The 21,726-nt window shown below is 33.5% G+C and overlaps 1 protein-coding gene across 3 annotated transcripts in view; it reads left to right on the top strand.

Annotated features, from left to right (window-relative positions):
• Positions 1–21,726, top strand: part of TBCK (TBC1 domain containing kinase) — a 224,360-nt gene that overhangs the window by 118,448 nt on the left and 84,186 nt on the right. For all 3 annotated transcript variants that reach the window (XM_055342419.1, XM_055342418.1, XM_055342420.1), the window contains 2 exons: positions 10,641–10,677; positions 11,743–11,904. In XM_055342419.1, coding sequence (XP_055198394.1) covers positions 10,641–10,677; positions 11,743–11,904 — 199 coding nt within the window. The remainder of the gene's footprint in view (positions 1–10,640; positions 10,678–11,742; positions 11,905–21,726) is intronic.

The following is a 21,726-nucleotide window of genomic DNA, read 5'->3' on the forward strand; positions in this document are numbered from 1 at the left end:
AGTTACAATGTACAGTCTAAAACCATACCTATGAATTTTTCATACTCTATTCCATTCAAATCGATCAGTTTGTCGTGCACTTGGTTTTTTTTTTGTTTGTTTGTTTTTTTAAGATTTTATTATTTATTCATGAGAGAAAGGCAGAGACACAGGCAGAGGGAAAAGCAGGTGCCATGCAGGAAGCCCGATGTGGGACTCGGTCCCAGGACTCCAGGATCATGCTCTGAGCCAAAGGCAGACGCTCAACCACTGAGCCACCCAGGCGTCCCTGTCTTGCACTTTGAATGGCTTTTATCCACACATGATTTTATAATGTCATGCATTGGTCGTTTAAAATATTGGTTTACTGAATTATGCAAATCTTTCAACTATGAAACCTTTCATTATACAATATTTTAAAAATCATTTTCATTAATATGATCACTGATCTCATCCAAAAAACCATTAAGGATTAGAAAACTGCCAAACTTACAGTGGCAGAAACAAGTTTTCTAAAATTCTAATATTCACCTGACTGCTACCATTTTTTTCTTGAAGTGGCAGGCTCACTTTTTTGAGAAATATCTGCTTAATATGAAAGTCTGGAAAAAATAATTGTCTATATGTCATACTTGCAAGGAAAAAAAGAATGGTATTCGTGGGAGGAAAAAAAAAGCACCTGCCTTGACTCACAGCTCAAATGATTGTCCAAATGATTTTCCTCAAAACAATCTTTACACTTCAGTATACAGTATAAGAGTTTTATGCATGCTTTCCATTTTGTCTCATAAAACATTTAAAAAGATACTTAATACAATTATTAATTTTAAGCCATTACAAGAATATGACTATTACACTTTAGTGCCATGGCCTTGATTTGTAATAAGGTACCAGCAGTTTTATCCACAAGTGGCTTTGCACACAACACAAAGTACCTTAGTAGTGTTGTGAAAACAGCTTTGAAATGTTGACCCAAAAAGGGTCTTGAAGATCTCCCGGGGTCTGTGACCACAATTTGGGAAAACTGGTATAGAAAGAAAGCGCTCAAACACTGGTGTCAAATGAGCCAGAGTTCTAATCCGGACTCTTCAACTTACTAGCTAAATACTTGTTCGTTTCTTATCCACAGTCCTGTTAGTGTTTGTGTTGATTATAATAAATCTTACCTCAAAGGAACATTGTGATGATTAAATAATACATATAAACTACTCAGTATAGTTCTAGGTTCACAGTGTTAAGGAATTAACCATTATTAGTGTTCTTGTTCTAACTTATTGTTAGAGTCTGATCACATACTATTTCTTGGTGATATTAATATGATTTACATTTAGAAAAGCGTACTATTGCAAGCTGTACTGCATATATTATTTTGCTGTATCAGTTAATGAATTCTTTGCCAGGGCAGCCCGGGTTGCTCAGTGGTTTAGCACCACCTTCAGTCCAGGGGTCTCTAGGATCAAGTCCCACGTCCGGCTCCCTGCATGGGGCCTGCTTCTCCCTCTGCCTGTCTCTGCCTCTCTCTCTCTCTGTGTGTCTCTCATGAATAAACAAATAAATAAATATTTTTTAAAAAAATGAATTCTTTGCCAAAGACAACATAGTACTAATAACAATGAAGACTTTCTTGCATATCCCACTTGGTAAGATTGGCACTCACCACTTTGAATTTTACCTTTTTTATTTCCTTGATTTTTTATTTGCTAGATTTTTAAGGTGTTTTTCTTCCAGAAAGTGCTACATAACATGTCTTTTTGTCCTTTACTTAAGGTAAATTAATTTTGCGTGAAAATTTTAAAAAGCTTTTAGGTACTCAGATAATTGAAAGGCACTCTGGAATTGAAAAGTACCTAGTCCTTCCCTAAAATGATACTGTGGATCTTAGAGCTATTAAATTCTCCAGCTGGTTTTATTACTGATTTCTACTTTATACTTTTTCAGTTCAATATTATAAGTCAAGTAAAAACAAAAAAAGAAATGATTATACAGTTATTTAATTTTAATTTGATCTTTTGCCTCTTTTTTTAGAATTAGGGAAATCATTACCTGCAAAAGATGTAATAATATAACCTTTTGTATACAAGAGAAAGAAAACCATTTACCATCTGAATCCAATGGAACTTTTAAATTATTTTTATATGTTTAAATCATTTTGTAATAATTTACAGAAGTAGAATGAAGACATAGCAAAAATAATTTTATTAAAAATTTAGTAAGACTAAAAAAAATTTTAAAAAAAATTTAGTAAGACTATGAACATAGCAAACCACAAATTTTATTCCATATATTCATCATTTTGAAAGTATGTATTCTTGAAATGTACAGAATGCTTTGAATTTACTGCTCATCTATCATGCATGAACCTGGAGCATATCTATCTTGTAAATATTGACTCTAGATTTCAAATACATTTCTAATAGATTCTAGCATTTCTCTGGGTCTTCTTCTTGCACCTGCATGTTCAAAACCTGCAGTTATCAAAACAAAACATTAATAGGCCTCATAACTTTGTTGGAGAACAGCATCTTTTTTGTTTAATAATTGCAAAATGTTTTCATTTTAGATCAATCAACACAGGTTAATAAATTTAATGATTTTTTTCTAATTATGTTTCCTTCCAATCATTTTGTAAACATGCCTACCTTTAGCATTTATCCACTTATTTTTTTTTAAAGATTTATTTATTTATTCATGAGAGACACAGAGAGAGAGAGAGAAAGAGGCAGAAACATAGACTGAGGGAGAAGCAGGCTCCTCGCAGGAGCCCAATGCAGGACTCGATCCCAGACCCCGGGATCAAGACATGAGCTGAAGGCAGCTGCCCAACCACTGAGCCACCCAGGAGTCCCTATCCACTGAAATTGTATGAAATTTTGATGTAGAAATATTTTAAGATTAAAGCTCACTCTCATTTATCTTTTTGAGCAAAATAGGATGGTCCAGATTTTTGTTACAAAATATTGGGTAATGAGTCCTTTCCAGTGAGAGACCAACTTATTGTTTACCTCGATTCTTGTGTTTGAGGAAATTCATTTAAGATATCATCACCTGAGCATTCAGTTTGAAATTTCACTATATAACCAGTGTAACACTGTTACCACTTCACTAGAATCTAGAATGCTGCTGCCAATCTTCTGATTGGTCTAATAATTGTGAAACATTATCCTCTATCAGTATTTTTTTCTCTTTGCTAGTGAGGGTGGAAAATGAGAAATTCTGAATTCTCAACTGTGTTCATTGAACTCTTAAAAAAAAAACACACTGTAATTAGGTCTCATGAATCTTTTATATCTTCTTGAAAGATGATGTCATACCTTAGATGATTTAGTAGGAAAAAAAGAAAATGGTAATAATGATCATTTATTTTAATATACCATCCTTCTAGGTGACTCCATCATTTTTCTTTTTTCCTTTGTTTTAATCATTTTTTAGCATAGTTGGGAATAATTGAAAAGTAATAATAAAATGAATCCTACTTTGATAAAAGAACAAAATATTTCAGATGCAAGAAGAATAAGATCACTGAATTTTCAGTAATGTATCACAGATTTATAAAAGGACCTAATAGATTCATATGGTGATTTTAATCTTCTTTTCAAAAGTGTATGTAAATTTTCTCTTTATTTTTTCTTCGTTAAAAGTAATAAAATATTATAAAATATCAATCCTTACAAATAGTTAGAAATGCTCAAAAAAGCATATCAAAAACTGTAATTGAGTCCAATATACCCTGAGTGTTAATGAAATATATTGTAGGCAACAGTTTTGAATGGCGATTATGAACTACCCTCCCCAAATTCTACCTCTCCACCATACTAACATTTATTCTTTACTAGGAAGCTGGACCCATTTGAAGATAATAAATAATGAAAAGACGGAGAGAAAAAGAAAGGAGAAAAGAAATAAAAGAATCACTAATAAAAGCAAATGAAAAAGTCTTCTGTTACCTCACAAAAATAACCCAACATGATCTCACTTTAAAAATGAGAGACCAAAAAAAAAAAAAAATGAGCGACCTGTTGGGTCTCCTGGGTGGCTCAGTTGGTTGGGCCTCCAATTCTTGGTTTTGGCTCGGGTCATGATCTCTAGGATGTGGGATTGAGCCCTGTGTCTTGGGGCTCCACACTCAGTCGGCTTCTCTCCCTTTCCCTCTGCCCCTCCCTACCATATCCACCCCATCCCAGCTTTCACTCTCACTCTCTCTCTCTCTCAAATAAATCTTTAAAAATATATATAAACCACTTAAAACTAATATTACACTATATGTTAATGGGAATTTATATAAAAACTTAAAAATATAATAAAAATTAAAATGAAGAAAATAAGGAGCTAAAAAATATATAGATTACCAAAAGGAGATAAAAAATGAACTGATGAAGCCCAGAGATATTTGAGAATATTATATTAATAGTAGACTCATTAAAATAGTGAAAAGTATAAGCCCACTCAATGACATCAAATGGTTTTGAGGAACTCATGCAGAATAAAATGGAAAAGGATAAATATACCTAGGTAATTGCAAAGTGGAGGTAATTTCATAGAAGAGGCTTAACTTAAATGTAATTTAAATGTAATCATACTTCTGCCTTGAAGTAAACAAAATACAGTATGCTTATAAGGAGGTAGATTAAGAAACTCAACTAGAAGGAACTCCCTTTTATAATAATAATAATTGTATAAAATATAATAATTAAAATAATTTTTATAATACATAAAATAAGTAAAAATATAAATTAAAAATGTTAATAGAGAGGAGAAACAATGCAATATGTAAATTACATTTGTCAGAAGATTCATCCAGTTTATAAGAAATATTTCCTTTTTAAATCTTTTACATTTGTATAAGTTCACAACTTTTTAAACCATAATTTTCTACTTTTCGAAATAAAGTTAATGAGCTTCCTGCCTTTGCTTTTCCTATTGATATTTGTAATTTTGATATTACCAGGCCGTTGGAAAGACCTGCTCAAATGCTTAAATATCACTATTCTTTCTTGATGTAGCTAGGGGGCAGTATTTACTCAGCTGACTTAGTTAACTACCACTAGGCCAAATAAAGCAAAATAATTTAATCATCTGGAAAAAATAGCTAAAGCATGTATGATTTTTTTTTTATTGGGTTTCAGTACCCATCTTTAAGTCAGGAAAAGCTAATAATATCTCTAACTTAATAAGGCTAATTTTATGTTTTTTTATATTTTAATAAAATATTTCATTATTTGTTATTTTTTAAATTAAAATGTGAACCAGCCTAGTACTCAAAATTATGTTATACTGCTATTTTTCTCATACATGAGACTGTATTATGAAGATGTACCAATATCCTAAGGAATTATTTAAGACTAAATTATCAGTTAAAATTTTAAAAGGTACAAATAAAGTAAGAATAAATAACACGCATTATTATTTCACAGAATATATTAACTATTTACCTGACTTCAGTTGATAAAAGATGACTGATGCTGGTGAGCACCTGGGAGTTGTTATGTATTAAGGAAATGTTTTCAACTTGAATTAATTATTACTTTTCAAATATTAAAATATGCATTTCACTTATTTCTAATAATTCTTTATCACTGTTATCAAAGTATAAGTATATAATTCAGAATTTTAAGTTTCATGTTTTTTAAGTACTTTCCACTATTTAATATGGAGATACACACACACACACACACACACACACACACACAGGTATATATTATCCAAGGAAGATTAGCTGATTTTCTCATTATTTCATATTTATTAAAAATTTCTCAATATGATGTATAATCTCATATTTGGATCTTTTCATCTATCTCTTTCAGTTGTCTTCATTATATATTTTTTTTCTTTCTTTCAACAAACATGTGAGTGCCTGTTATGTCCTGCCTATTTTCCAAGGCCATGGGTATGTCAATGGAAAAAAAAAAAGAACAGACAAAATCTTTGCCCTCGTTGAATTTATATTCTAGTGGGAATAAACAATAAAACAGGTAAATATATATATGGTATGTTGGTTAGTGATAAGTACTAAAGAAAAAATTAAGGAAGGACATGAATGTGAGGTGCTCAGATGAAGAAGAAATTAAATTTTTAAATAAAGTGGTCAGGGGAGCAGGGTGGAAGAAGGGTTAAAATAGGGGATGGGGGGTTAAGGAATGCACTTGTGGTGAGCACCAAGTGATGTATGGAAGTGTTGAATCACTATATTGTACACCTGAAACTAATATAACACTGTTAACTAACTGGAATTAAAAACTTGAGAGAGGGATCCCTGGGTGGCGCAGCGGTTTGGTGCCTGCCTTTGGCCCAGGGCGCGATCCTGGAGACCCGGGATCGAATCCCACGTCGGGCTCCCGGTTCATGGAGCCTGCTTCTCCCTCTGCCTATGTCTCTGCCTCTCCTCTCTCTCTCTCTCTCTCTCTCTCTCTCTCTCTCTGTGTGACTATCATGGAATGGAAGGAGGAAGTCAGTCTAGGAAAGCTTTCATGGAAAAAGTGACTTTTGAATAAATGCCTTAAGGAACTGAGAGAAAGAGCAACTGAAGCAAAAGCAACAGCAAGAGCTAAAGCCCTGGGATGTAAGCATGCCAAAAATGTTGAAGAAGCAGCCAAGAGACCAATGTGACTGGATCCCAGTGAACAGAGAGATGAGAGTCAAAGAGGATCAGATTTTACATCAAACCAGATTGCTTAGTTAAGACTTTAGCTTTTACAGTGGTGAAAAGCCACTGTATACTGTTGACCAGAGGAATGACGTGTTCTCACCTAACATTACAACAAGATCATTCTGGCTGTTATGGTAAGAGAAACTCAAGGAGGGCAAGGATGGAATTTGAAAAGGTTAGTCATGCACTATTATGATAATCTAGACAAGAGTGCCTTGAATCAGGAAATTAGTGGTAGGGGTGGTAAGCAGTTTTTTGCATTATGCATAATTTTGAAGGTAAACCCAGCAGGTTGCTGGGGACAGATGTATGTAATCATTTGGGAAAAAAATTGAAAAAAGAGGAAAAGTCCAAGGACTGAGAACAAGACATGCCAATATTTAAGTCAGGGAGTTGAAGAACCAACAAAAGAGATTGAGCAGAAAAGTAGATGAATGTGGTGTCTTAGAAGTCATATGGGGGTGAAAGGTGAGAAGGTAAGAATAATTAACACCCTTGATGATTGGTAAAGAAGCATTGAGAATAAGAACTCACTATTAGATTTAGCAACATAGAACTCTTTTATAACAAAGGTAAGAGTAGTTTTGGTAGTGAGGTGGAGGCAAGAACCTAATTGGAGCGAATTGAAAGAATATTTAGTGAATATCTACTGCCCTTAATAAAGTAAGCTCCTTACAGGCTGGAACTATGTTTTTGTTCACTGCTATATCCTGTCAGTCAGTGAGCTCTCCCTTACTCTGTCTTCTGTTCTCTTGAGACCTCCAACAAATTGCATAAGGCCCACTCACATTAGGAGGGCAATCTGCTTTACTAAGTCTACTGATTCGCGTGTTGATCTAATCCAGAAACACCCTCCATGTCACAACCAGATTAGTGTTTCACTAATATCTGGACACCCCATATCAATCAAGTTGACACATAAAATCAACCATCACAAGAAGCATTGCCTTTTTTTGTGATTGTTGATACGGTTGCTTTTAAATCTATCATTTGATATTTTTATTTTGTCTTATCAGTTCTTTTTCCCTTTTATCTGCTTTTTTTCCCCTTTGATTTTATCTCCTTTGTTGGCATGTTAACTATGATTCTGTTGTGTTTTCTTATTGGTTTCCTTAGGATTTATGCAGTGATCCTCAAACAGGCAGTTTTGCCTCCCAGAGGATTTTTGACAATGTTTGGAGATGTTTTTGACAAAACTGGGTGAATGCTATTGGCATCTACTAGGCAGAGGCTGGATCACTTCAATAATCTGAAAATGCAAAGGACATTCCCAACCAAAAGTTATGTAATCTAAAATGTGAACAGTGATACAGTTAAGAAATTGTTTGCTTTCAAGTATTATTATACCACTTCACAGATAGTACAAATACTTTATAATATATATTTCCATTTTACCCTCCCAGTGTTTGCATTATAGTTGTCCTAAATTTTATTTCTACATGCAACAAGTTACTCTTTTTGCTTTAAACAATCAACTATTTTTAAAGATTTTTTAAAAATAAAAGTCTTCTATACATCCACATACACATTTACAATTCCCTGTCTCTTCATTCTTCTGTGTAGATCTAGATTTCCATCTAGTATCATTTCCCTTCTGCCTGGAGGACTTCTTCATCATTTCTTGTAGTACAGGACTGCTGGTGATGAACTTTTCAGCTTCTCTGTGTATGAAAGTCTTTGTTTTACTTTTTGTCTTCAAAAGATATTTTTGCTAACCGTACAGTTCTAAAGAGACAATTTTTTTAATACTTTAAAAATGTTACTACACTCTGTTGTTGGGCACTGACAAGAAAACATTTTTGAGAAGAATCTTCTTACTGATGCTCTTCCATAGTATTATGGCTTTTTTCTGTAGCTATAGTGTAAGATTTTTTTCTCTTTACCACTAATTTTGAGAAATTTGAGTACAATGTGCCTTGGTGTGATTTTCTTCATGGTTCTTGTGTTTGGGATCTTGAGATTTTTGGATCCATTAGTTTATAGTTTTCATCAAATTTGGGAAATGTTCAAGCTATTATTCAAATTTTTTTCTGAAAAATAAATAATATATTTTTTTCTGTCTCTTCTCATCTCTTCTGTCTCTTTGGGTAGCTCTAATATATATATTTAGCTGATTGAAGTTACTCACTGATGCTTAGGATTTTTTTTTTTTTGTCCTTTTTCTCCCTAACATTGTTTCATTTTGAGCACTTTCTATTTTGATGTTTTCAAGTTCACTAATTTTTTTCATCTGCAATGTCCAATCTGCTCTTAATCCCATCCAGTATATTTTTTTTGGTCTCAAACATTATACTTTTCATCTCCAAAAGTCTGATTTGTTAGAATTGTTTTTTGTATCTGCCATGTCTCTACTTAACATAGACATCCTTAGCTTGAAGTCCAAGTATCTTGAACTTCATTTTGGGATGTAGCTAACTAACATTGAAACAGTTTGATCCTTTCAAAGCTTGTTTCTAAGGTTTATTAAGTAAGACCACAGCAGCATAATTTGGGAGCATAATTTTGCTAATATTACTAAGGCAGTACTCTTAGGTACTCTATCCAATTTCTTGTTTATTACAGATTTTTTATTTGTTTATTAGTTTTCTTTATTCTGACTGGTGGTAAGATGAACTATTCCTGGCTTTGTGTGAGCCTGGTAAGTTTTCCCTCTGATCATTTGAAGTGATTCCTTCTCTACTTTGTGTAGGTTCCTCATACAATGCCCTCTACACTATGTGTGAAAACAGATTGTTAGCTTGTTACCAAAGTAATTCAGTTAAGATTCCTAATGGGAAATACTTGGCTTTGATCAGAAGGGTAGAGGTATTGTAATGTAATTTATGTCACATACTTCAAAGAAAGAAAAGCTAAACAATAGTGATGAAACTGATATTTACTGATTATTTTTAAACTTAAATTAAGCTGAAGAATTCAGATTTTGTTATATTTTATTGTTTTCTACAATACATATTCTTTACAGTGAAGTCCCATACCTTTGTACTCCTCAGTTTTCCTTTTATAATGTCACTTGAAAGAACTGTGTGTTAATGTATGTAAATGATCTTGTGGAGAGCATTGGGCTTTATTTCTCATACAGTACTTAGATTTTAACATAGTATATAATTATATCTAAGGTTTATGACCAATGTTTTGATAATATAAATACTCAGTGTGTGCTATTCAAAGACATATGCAACTTTACTCATGAATTCGTAATTGATAGGCGTTGAAAGGATATTTATTTAAATTTTATAGGTAGTATAGAAATCTTTGTCTAATGTAGACTGCACTGATACAGAAAGTAAAATAAAATTAGAGTTTTTTCTAATTTTTCTATAAATTATTATTGATTTTTGATACTTGCTACTGACAAAAGAGCTTTTACTATTTTAGAAATTAAGAATAATTTCTCACTTTCAAAATGTCAAAAAATTAATTCAAAGTGTATATACGAGACTGTGTGTGTGTATTCATTCCTAGACAATAAACTTAGGAAAGCAAACTTGTCACTCAGCTAAAGACACGAATTATTTCATTTCTAGATCTTATTACTTTTAGTCTGTTTTGAAGTTTCCTATTAACTTTGAGATTGATAATAGAAGGCATGTGCTTCATAGTACGTTTTTATGAGACATTTTTCAAATACCATCTTATCAATTCTCAAAAATACCAAGGGTAACTCAACACTGATAACGACCATTATAATCTCAGAAATATTTTTGTACAACCTAAAAGTACACCCTTGGAATTGGCAAGCTAGTATTGTGTTTGGGTTAGGCATTGCCTTGAATATTTTCTTTGATAAAATGAAGACATTCTGTGGAATAATCCTTGGCGAAAGTGTCATCTGCAGCATTTGTAAGAGATATTATTTAGAAGAGTATTTGTAGTAATAATTATTGACATTTACTCTTAATCAGTGGAGTAGACCAAAGTATCAAATATTTTTTACCATTCAGTTTATTGATAATCATTGTAATTATCTTTCATTTTTTCTTTATCCATCCCTGGCACCCTTTTCCTCTTCCACCCATAGCTCTATGCCATACCTTGGTTTCTCACCATGTTTACTCGTAAGTATTATTTTCCCTTTTCTTCAATATCATATTGGTAAAAGGACAGCTCTGTTCTACCCCAGTATATTATAGCTATAGTGATATTAAACAGATATAATTACATGAGTATCCTTATTTAATTCTAATGTAATAGAGTTGGGTAGGGAGAAATTTGAATTGTTTTGAGGACTAAATATCAAAAAGAGTATAGCATAGGGTGAATGTTGTATAGTGATATATAGGATGCCTATCTTACATGTCATGACAGTCATACAATCTCTGCCCTCTATTGAAAAAGAAATTAACATTAACTATTTAGTATGTACATAGAATTTTGGAAGACAACTTTTACAAATCAAATGAGAGTCAATTTTTAGAGATCCTTTAATAACTAATACTTTTGCTATTTCCAAACCTGGAATTCCTTTAGGAATGAAACATATTATGTAGATATATAATAGTTTAATCAATTACAGTGTTAATATAGTGGACATTCTGTTTAAATGGGTATATAGGATAAATAGAGTACCATATTTAGAGTAGATCTGTATTCATTGGCCTGGAAATATATCCAGTCTCATTAAATGTAAAAAAATAAAGTTGCAAAAAATAGGATAAAATAATAAAGCAATTATTTAGAATGCATAATAAAAATGTAACAATACTGAATCCAAAACAAGACTAAATTTCACCTAGGTAAATAAACTTGTGAGAATAGTATAACAAGAAAATTCTAGGAAGAAATATAATAAATGGAACAACTATACTAGGATTGATGATGGAGGATAGAAAATGTCATCTATTTGACCAACTTGATTATCAATTTTTAAAGATGCCTTAGGAAGCAATAAATATTGTATAAAAAGTTATATAAACATTTTATGAAACCAAACCAAAAATAGTGTTTATAAATATTTTATAAAACCACATAAACATTTTATAAAAACAGTTTGGTAGTATTTGTTCTTAAACAGTTTCGACCATAAGGCATTTGTCATATGTCTAGTAAAACAGCTTGTTATTGTTTTAATTTCTGTTATTTTGGTTTTTTAATTAATGTATTTACATTTTGTTATTTTACAGATGTATTTCCACTGCACAAAATTTTCCACCTCTGGGATACCTTACTCCTTGGGAATTCCTCTTTCCCGTTCTGTATTGGAGTAGCAATTCTCCAGCAGCTACGGGACCGGCTTTTGGCTAATGGCTTTAACGAGTGCATTCTTCTCTTCTCTGATTTACCAGGTATAGATATAAATAAATAGAATCACTAAATGAAATGTAATTATAAGATAATGAGACAATCTAATAGCAATTGGCAAAAATACTCATCCAAGTTTCCAAAATCTCTTCTTGAGCATTGACTCCCTTCTCTGGATTCCCTCACCCATATACTGCCACATCTGCTCTTCCAGCATTTTAAGTACAAACCTGGGGCGTACTAGGTGGCTGTGGTTTACTTTAGAGTCAGTGATGCCATCAAAGGGTAAAAGAGCTGGAGGCAGTGATATATTTGCCTTCAAGCATAGGACAGGCCTATTTATTTTCAACTGATAGAGAGTAAATAAGAGCTACTTGTTTAGGTGTTTGAGAATCTGTATTTTCACAAAGATGTATCCCACATGGAAATTGGTCTCTCCTATCCATAGCTGCCTAGTAACCATTTGGCAGTTTGAGGAAAAGAAACTCTGTGCCCTTCGGAGAGCACATCACAATCCTGGGAAATACTATGTCATATGGTATGAAATAGTAAGTTAAGCTTTATATTATACTCACAAGTGAGGAGTTTGGAAATCTAGGTGTTAAATGCTAAGTGTGGAAATAGGGAATGCAGCTATGTTCTAAGCTTTGCTGCTGTGGTTGCAAAGATGAAAGTTATGTGGTTACCTAGGATATAACAATCTGTGGAACTAAAAAACTATGTTCTTTGCAGAAATCAAAATGTTTTTCCAATAGAAAAATTTTACTTTCTTCAAACAGCATTTCATTAGCTCTAACCTTTCTGCTGAGTTTATTGTTATTCTCCATAGCTTTAGGCAGGCCTAAGTGACTGCTGATAATACATGCACTTAAAGTTATCCAAGAGATAAATTTGCCTAAAAAACAAAGAGCAAAAGAAAGTTACCTTAAGATTACATATTTATTAAGCACTCAGGAGGAATAAAAAACCTGCTATCTACCCTGATTTTTATCCTTAGTGGATAATCTGTATCTGGTACTTCACCATTTCTCTGTTGTTGAAAATTTTCATCCTTTTGGGAAGCTAGTTTCACAAACTCGGAACACTCTCTGTACCCTGTAGATGTTTTCCTCTCTTTCACAACTTGCCAAAGTAAACAGAATGATTAATTAGGATTAAAAGAATTTTCTGGTCAGTTATTAAAAAAAAATCGGAAATGCAGATTGTGCATTTTGAGATCAAGCAAATTTAATGTCTTTCCAATTTCATGCATAAATGCATCATTAAACAATGGTGAAAGAATCTGTTGTCAGATTGTATAGGCTTATTAACAGTAACTCATTATTATTTCCAAAATCAGAAAGTAAGAATACATTGTTAGAACTGATCTGTTGAAAAGGTAAACTCTACCTACCTTTGAAAATAGGATGCCTTCTATTAATGTGAATTGTCTTGATCCCTAGTTCCATAATTCTGGCTCGTTATTTGCTTGGTCACTGTATAATTCCCGTTGGGACAGAAAGAGATTATAATAAAAATATGACTTAAAAAAAAAAAACGGAAGGAATCTAAATGCAGACCTTGTCCTAAAGTGCACCTATATTTTATTTTTAATCAAAGGATGCTTATTTGGGATGTCTTTTTTTTTTTTTTTTAGATTTTATTTATTTATTCATGAGAGACACACAGAGAGAGGCAGAGACATAGGCAGAGGGAGAAGCAGGCTCCCTGGGACTTGAACCCAGACCCCAGGATCTTGACCTGAGCTAAAGGCAAATGCTCAACCACTGAGTGACCCAGGTGCCCCTGGGATGTCTTTCCTTTATTTTTAAAAAATATTTTATTTATTTATGAGAGACAGAGAGAGAGAGAGAGACAAAGACACAGGCATAGGGAGAAGCAGGCTCCATGCAGGGAGCCTGACGTGGGACTCGATCCCAGGTCTCCAGGATCAGGCACTGGACTGAAGGCGGTGCTAAACCGCTGAGCCACCCGGGCTGCCCTGGGATGTCTTTCCTAAATAGATCTAAAGAGATCTCTTTTTTTCATCATGTTGAGCTTCCTAACTATACTTGATGCTTGAAAGAACTGGAAGTGATCATGGGAAGTCCTAAGAAGTGAATCCAGATTAATACATACACAAACACACTGAATATACCCATTCTAAGCAAAATATTATGTGACATAAGCTTGGAACATATTTAAGAGAAACAATCTTTTTAGCCTACAGAAACTAACTCTATTTTTCACTTTAATTCTTGAGACCAATTTTGTAGATAAAGACAGGATAGGATCAAGCATTGATTTGAACTCACTAAATACATTGTACTTTACTGAAATCCCCACTTAACTGAGTTTAAGTTTGCATAAGCAAACAGCAAGGTTAACTAAATTCTTTGCTGAAGCAGATTGCTAAATTCACTGTTTAGGACATCTATTTACAGTAACATAATGGAAATGCTGCCTAGTTGGTAACATTGTGAACAAAATAGGGTTGCATTCTGTTGTTGTTGTTGTTGTTATCCTTTCTAGTTTCTTTCTACAAAAAGACACTCAATAGCTCTAGTTGTTAAGCATAGAATGTGGAACCAGATCACCTGGGGTTCAGATCTTGGCTCTCAGTTATAGCTATGTGACCTTAGGGTCATGACCTAACCTCCTTATTTCCGTTAACTCTGATTATATGCAAATGATAATACTACCTACCTCATAGGGTTGCTGTGTTAAATAAATATACCTAAGCAACTTAGAGTACCTGGCACAGAGCAAATACCATGTAACTGATTATTAGTGTTGTCATCTTCATTATAATGCTTTTTTTCATTTTCCCATTCTATCATGACATGCTTTCCTATTGGTGTTATAAATGCAGCAATTAGCCCATTTGGCTTTTTCTATAAATTATTAAAGCAAATATCAATCATATAGATTTCCTTGTTAGCAAAAGTAATTGAGGAATTACCTAAGAAGTCAAGTAAGCCTTCTATGTTGAGTGAATATTATGACTAAGCAGAATATTTCCTTTCATTGCTCAGAGATGATGTAGTATAGTAGATGGACAGCACAGACTTTGCAGTCAAGACAGATAACTGCCTGTGTGACCTGGGAAACTTTCAGTGCGATGCTCCTGCTGAAAGGAGCACTGCTCCTGCTGATCTATGTTATCTACAGACAGCTGGGGTGTAAGTTCACACTCCAGCTCTGGCACATTAATTTCTGCCTTAGTGTTACAATTAGCACTAAAGATAATATACATAATGCACCTGACGCAAAATCTGGTACTGAGTACGCATAGTGTGCATAACTATTCTTTTAAAGTACATGTAGGATTTAATGTTTTAAAAATACATAAAGAACATATAACATTCAGTCTCCAGGAGTTCCCTCTCCTTTCTCTCTCCCTCCTGTCACTTTATACTCTTTAATTCTTAAAAAGAGAACATAGAAAGATATTGTTTTTTGCCAAAAATTGTTCCCAAATTCTCTTCCCTTCTAATAAATTATATAGTGGGATGTTACCTTCTGAGGAAATACAAATGTACTAGAAAATGTTTTTCAAAGTTCTTGACGTGTATGTATGTCATTTTAGTACTAGAGGAAATAAATGTGAAAGCAGTACATTGTCATTTCTTATACAATTTTCAAATAGTGGCAGGTATTTTTAGAAGAAATACTCAGTTTTTCATAGTGCCATCCAATACTGGATATTGGCCACTGGTGTTATGAGGACAGTTTCCAAGGTTACCACTTTTTAAGCTCAATTACAGGATGATATCTGTCAGACTTCATTTGGCCCTGTCTTACACTGTTCTGCTCCAGTGTCCATCTGAATTGAACTAAGAATGTGAAAGGATCACAAAACAAGGACAATCATCCAAAAATATTATATAGATAAACAATGGTGTTAGTAAAGCTAAACTCCAGTAAATGTGGGCTTGTGAAAAATACCATGTTTAGAACAAAAAGGCAAGACAAGAGTAGACTTACTTTGGAAACATTCAATAATATTGATCAATAAGACTTAGCAACTTTGTTTTAATGTTTTTGAGCAGTGAAGCACCTAAAGTGAGTGAATTGGTTGTCAGGAAATTTTGACCACTTTCTGTGAGACCTTAGGATAAGTTAAGTCATTTATTCAATACATGTCTAATAAAAATAATTATATGACAGACACATGTTTATGCACTGTGGCCATAAACATAAGACAGTACTAGCCCCATAGGAGGATGAGGAAAAAGCACTGAAGGCTTAGAATGTAGCATAAGGATGACCAGAGGTGTGCAACTGCATGACCATCTTACACTAAGTAGGATACTAATAGAGTGACTGGAGGGTAGGATGAGAGATAAAGATAATTGGAGTGAATGGGCTAGGGTAATAACACTGATAATGGTGATAAAAACTGGTGAAATAGAGCCCTGATTATGGGGAACCTAAATGATATGCTGAGGAATCTGGGGTTTATTCTGTATGTAAATGGAAAGTTTTAAACAGAAAAATGACATAATTAGATTTATATTTTGGAAAAATGATTCTTGGTGTAAAGTGCAAAATGCATTAGACACCTCTAAAATGCTAGGATTCCAAAGAATGGACAGAGAGCAACAGGCCAGGGATAAGTTCAAGAATATGCTAAAAGAGTACCTATTGATCTTTACCAAGGTAATTGACAAGGCAAAGTCTTAAGAGAATTTTCAGATGCTCTCTCTCTTTAGCACCTACAAAATTTGAGTAAATTGGTCTCTCACTACACATTTCTTGTGTTTTAGAATCTTCTTATCTAGTAATAACATTATATCCATGTGTTGCTTGGACTACAGATAATACTCATTACAATCAGTATTAAAATATGAATCAGTGAGTTACTCAAGATTACTGAGTCTTGAATCTGTGTTTCCCTACCAACTATAACATACTTCATCTCACTATATTAAATGATGGTTAGCAGGTCTATCAGCCTGAGAATGTCAGAGAGTACTGTCCTTATGATTGACCTTATAGAAAATGCTTCATAATAAGCATATTTTATCCCATTCACCTTGTTTTCTATCAGTAAGATAAGCAACTTTATAGTTGTTTGTTAAGCGGTGAGAGTCTCGTTGTATTATTGTTGAGATGTTTTAATGTCTTAGAACATCAATACTTAGAATATTTCTCATCTTCTTCTTATAAATAATTTGTGTCAAAAATATCTGTGATTGAGGTGGTAGATTAATAGGTTACAGATCTCCTTTGTGGTTTTGGATTTTAATGAAATTATTCAAATGTTCTAAAATTTTTAATAGATAATAAATTATGCTATGTAACTGAACAAATGGAATGTAACTCTATACCTAAGCTCTCCATTCTAGTCTAACTGAAAATTTTACATAAAATACTTTGTAGGAAGATACAAAGACCTACCTTGTGCTTCCTCTTTTTGTTTTTTCTCTCAATATTTTTAGACATATTTTTAATTGATACAAGATTTACAGATAGTGAAATGTATAAGCCTCAATTGTACAATTCAATACATCTTGACAGTAATAAACAACACCCAAATCAAGATACAGAATATTTGTTACCCCAGAAAATTCTTTCATGTCACTCCTCTGTCAGTTTCTATTCCTCTGTTAGCAACCACTGTTCTATTAATGTGTATGAGTTTTATTTGTTCTTGATGTATTTTCTCAACTCTGTCTTTCAATAAGTTGGTATTTTTTATTTCAGTGAAGTTTATCAGTTTTTTCTTTTATGGATATTGTCAGGGGATAGACTGAGCTCAAGCAGGCTGGTAGCCAGCTGTTTTAGTAGCTAATTAAGACAATAAGCCAAAATTAAACTAGCAGTCAAGTCTATAATTACTTAGTACAATAGGATAAGCAAGAAGCTAAATGGAAGAAACCACCAACTCTTCCATGTTTTATTTTTCCACATGGAATAGTACAGGGTCAAGTGGATCAGCACAGACTTGGAGGTCTAACAAAGGAGCATGGAGCAGAAAGTTCCTGTGGTCTAATAGACCTGAAGGCCTGGGAAGGCAGAGTGGCAACAGACTGGAGTGGAAAAGTACTTAGCACTCAGAGTGGAGGAAATATCTTTATATTTTAAGATGTATTATCCAATCATGTATCAATAATATATAGAAATTCAATTGAATTTTGAACCATGATACCTTCAAACTTGCTAAATTCACTTTTTAGTTCCAACAGTTTTGTAGATTACTTAGAATTTTTTCCAAATGTAAAAAACTATATTGTCTGAGAAGAAAGACAGTTGTATTTTTTCCCTTCCCATTTTTATGCCTTTCTTTTATTTTTCTTGCTTCTTTGCACTAAGACCTTCAATCCACATTGAATAGAATTGATGAAAACATATCCTTGTCTTGGTTCACTCTTAGGAGGGAAAAGGAAAAAAGCATTTGATGTCTCACCATTAAGCTTTATGTTAGCTGTAGATTTTTTATAAATGTCCTTTATCAGATTGGGGAAGTTCCCTTCCTTTCCTAGTTTGTTCAGAGTTTTTATGATTAATGGGTATTGAATTTTTATCACGGTTTTTTTCAGCATCTATTATGTTAATCATTTAGTGTTCCTCCCTTAGTCTGTTAATCTGAAGAATTTCATTAATTAATAGTCCATTTTGCTAAACCAACCTCAAATTCCCCTGTGTGACAGAATAAGAACTATATATTTGTTTTCTTCCTCCACTTTCTGATACAAATTTCCTAAAGCACCTATAATTACCTGAATGACAGGGATGCTAAGAGCATCTTTTGTTCTAATATTTAGTCTTTGACTTTGGCTCCTGACTCAAAGGTTCTAAACCCTTGGAATTTCCTGGGTGATAGGAGCAGCATTTGCTTTAATGAGATGAATCTTTGTGGGCTTCTAGAGAGCTTCAGGATGAGGGCTGGTAATCAGAAAGACCAAGTTATGGTTAGAAACTTGGAACTTTCAGCCCCATCCCCTGTCTTCATAGGACAAGAGAAGAGATAGAAATTGAATTAATAATCACTAATGCCTATGTGATGAAGCCTTTATAAAAATATCTAAAGAGTTGAGAGAGATTCTTTGTTGGTGAACATATATCCACATGCTAGGTGGTTCACCTCACCTTCACAGGAACAGAGGCTCCCACACCTAGGATCCTTCTGGACATTGCCCTATGTACCTCTTCATCTGGCTGTTTATTTGTATCCTTTATAATAAACTGGTAAACATAAGTAAAATATTTCCCTGAATTATGTGAGCTGTTATAGCAAATTAACCTGAGAAATTAGATTATAGCCAGTTGGTCAGAAGTATAGGACTTGTGACCAGCATCTGAAATGGAGGCAGTCTTGTGAGACTGAGCCCTTAACTTGTGGGATCTGTGCAAATTCTGGGTATTTTCTGTTCATAATTGAATTAAATTTTAGGACACCCAGCTGGTATCCAGAGAGTTGGAAAATTAGTTGTTGGTATAAGAGAAAATCCTCATATTTGTTGTATCAGAAATACTATAGAGATAGAGATAAATTTCTAAAAACTGAATCTTCCAAAACTGAATCAGGGAGAAATAGAAAATCTGAACAGACCAGTTACAAGTTACTATTCAAAAAACTACCAACTGGGGCACCTGCATTGCCCAGTCTGTTAAGTATCCAGCTCTTGATTTTGGCTCAGGTCATGATCACAGGGTCGTGAGATCAAGCCCCACATTAGGCTCTGCACTAAGCACAGAACCTACTTAAGATTCTCTCTCTCAAAACAAAGCAAAAACTACCAACAACAAAAGTCCAGGAGCAGGTGAATTCACAGGTGAATTCTACTAAACATTTAAAGAATTAATACCTATTCTCCTCAAACTATCCCAAAAAATTAGAAAAGGAAGGAAAGCTTCCAAATACATTCTACAAGGCCAGCATTACCCTAATACCAAAAGCAAAGATACACACAAAAAAAGAAAACTACAGACTAATAACCCTGATGAACATAGATGCAAAAATCCTCAACAACATACTAATAAACCATGTTCAACAAATATACTAAAAGGATTATTCACCATGATCAAGTGGGATTTATTTCAGGGATGCAAAGATGGTTTTGTATTCACTAATCATTCAACATGATACATTAGCAAAATGAAGGATAAAAATCATAATGATCATCTTAACACTGCACAAAAAGATTTGACAAAATTCAACATCCATTCATGATAAAAACTTTCAACAAAGTAGGTTTAGAGGGGACATGCCTCAACATAATAAAGGCCATTTATGAAAAGCCTATAGCTAACAGTTATACTCAATGTTGAAAAACAGAACTTCTCCTTTGACATCAGGAACAAGACAAGGATGTCCATTCTCATCGCTTTTATTCAGCATAGTACTAGAAGTCCTAAAAACAGCAATTAGACAAGAAAAACAAATATAAAAGACATTTGTATTGGCAAGGAAGATGTTAAACAGTCACTGTTTGCAGACAACATGATATTATACTGAAAAAACCTTAAAAATTCCACCAAAAGAACTATTAGAAGTAATAAACGAATTCAATAAGTTGCAGGACAGGGATCCCTGGGTGGCACAGCAGTTTAGCGCCTGCCTTTGGCCCGGGGCGTGATCCTGGAGACCGGGTATCGAATCCCACATCGGGTTCCTGGTTCATGGAGCCTGCTTCTCCCTCTGCCTATGTCTCTGCCTCTCTCTCTCTCTCTCTCTCTCTCTCTCTCTCTGTGACTATCATAAATAAATAAAAATTTTTTAAAAATTAAAAAAAAGAAATTTTTAAAAAAATAAGTTGCAGGACACAAAATTAATATGCAGAAATCCATTGCATTTCTATCCAATAATAATGAAGTAGCAGAAAGATAAATTAAGAAAACAGTCCATTTACAATTGCACCAAAAAGAATAAAATACCTAGGAATAAACTTAACCAGGAAGGTGAATGACCTGTACTCTGAAAACGATAAATAATGATTCAATAAATTAAAGATGACACAAACAAATAGAAGATATCCCATGCTTATTAATTGGAAGGATTAGTATTGTTAAAATGTCCACACCACCCAAAGCAATCTACAAATTTAATGCAATCCCTATCAAAATACTAACAGCATTTTTCACAGAACTAGGACAAACAATCCTAAAATTTGTTTGGAACTACAAAAGACTTCAAGCCAAAGCAATCTTGAGAGAGAGGAACAAAGCCAGAGGTATCACAATTCCGGATTTCAAGATATTCTGCAAAGCTGTTAGTGATCAAAACAGCATGGTACTGGCACAGAAAAAGACATATAGATCAATGGAACAGATTAGAGAATCCAGAAATAAATCCATGCCTATATGGTCAATTAATCTACAACAAAGGAGGCAAGAGTATATAATGGGGGAAAGACAGTCTTTTCAATAAATGGTGCTGGGAAAACTAGACAGCTATATGCAAAAGAATAAAACTGGGCCACTTTGTTATACCATACACAAAAACAAACTCAAAATGGATTAAAAACCTAAATGTAAGACCTGAAACCATAAAATGCCTAGAAGAAAACAGGCAATAATTTCTTTGACAAAAAAAAAAAAATTTCTTTGACATAGGCTATAGAAACATTTTTTCAATAATGTCTCCTCAGTCAAGGGAAACAAAAGCAAAAAATAAATTCTTGGGACTATACCAAAATAAAAAGCTTTTCCACAGCAAAGGAAACCATCAACAAAACTGAAAGGCAAACTACTGAATGGGAGAAGATATTTGCAAATGAAATTTCCAGTAATGGGTTGATATCCAAAGTATATAAAGAATGTTTATACAAAGCAACATAAAAAAAAGCCTGATTAATAAATGGGCAGAGGACCTGAATTGACATTTCTCTAAAGAATACATATAAATGGCAAGCAAATAGGTACATGAAAAGATGGTTAAC

This window comes from Nyctereutes procyonoides, unplaced genomic scaffold (assembly GCF_905146905.1).
Source record: "Nyctereutes procyonoides isolate TBG_1078 unplaced genomic scaffold, NYPRO_anot_genome, whole genome shotgun sequence".
NCBI lineage: Eukaryota > Metazoa > Chordata > Mammalia > Carnivora > Canidae > Nyctereutes > Nyctereutes procyonoides.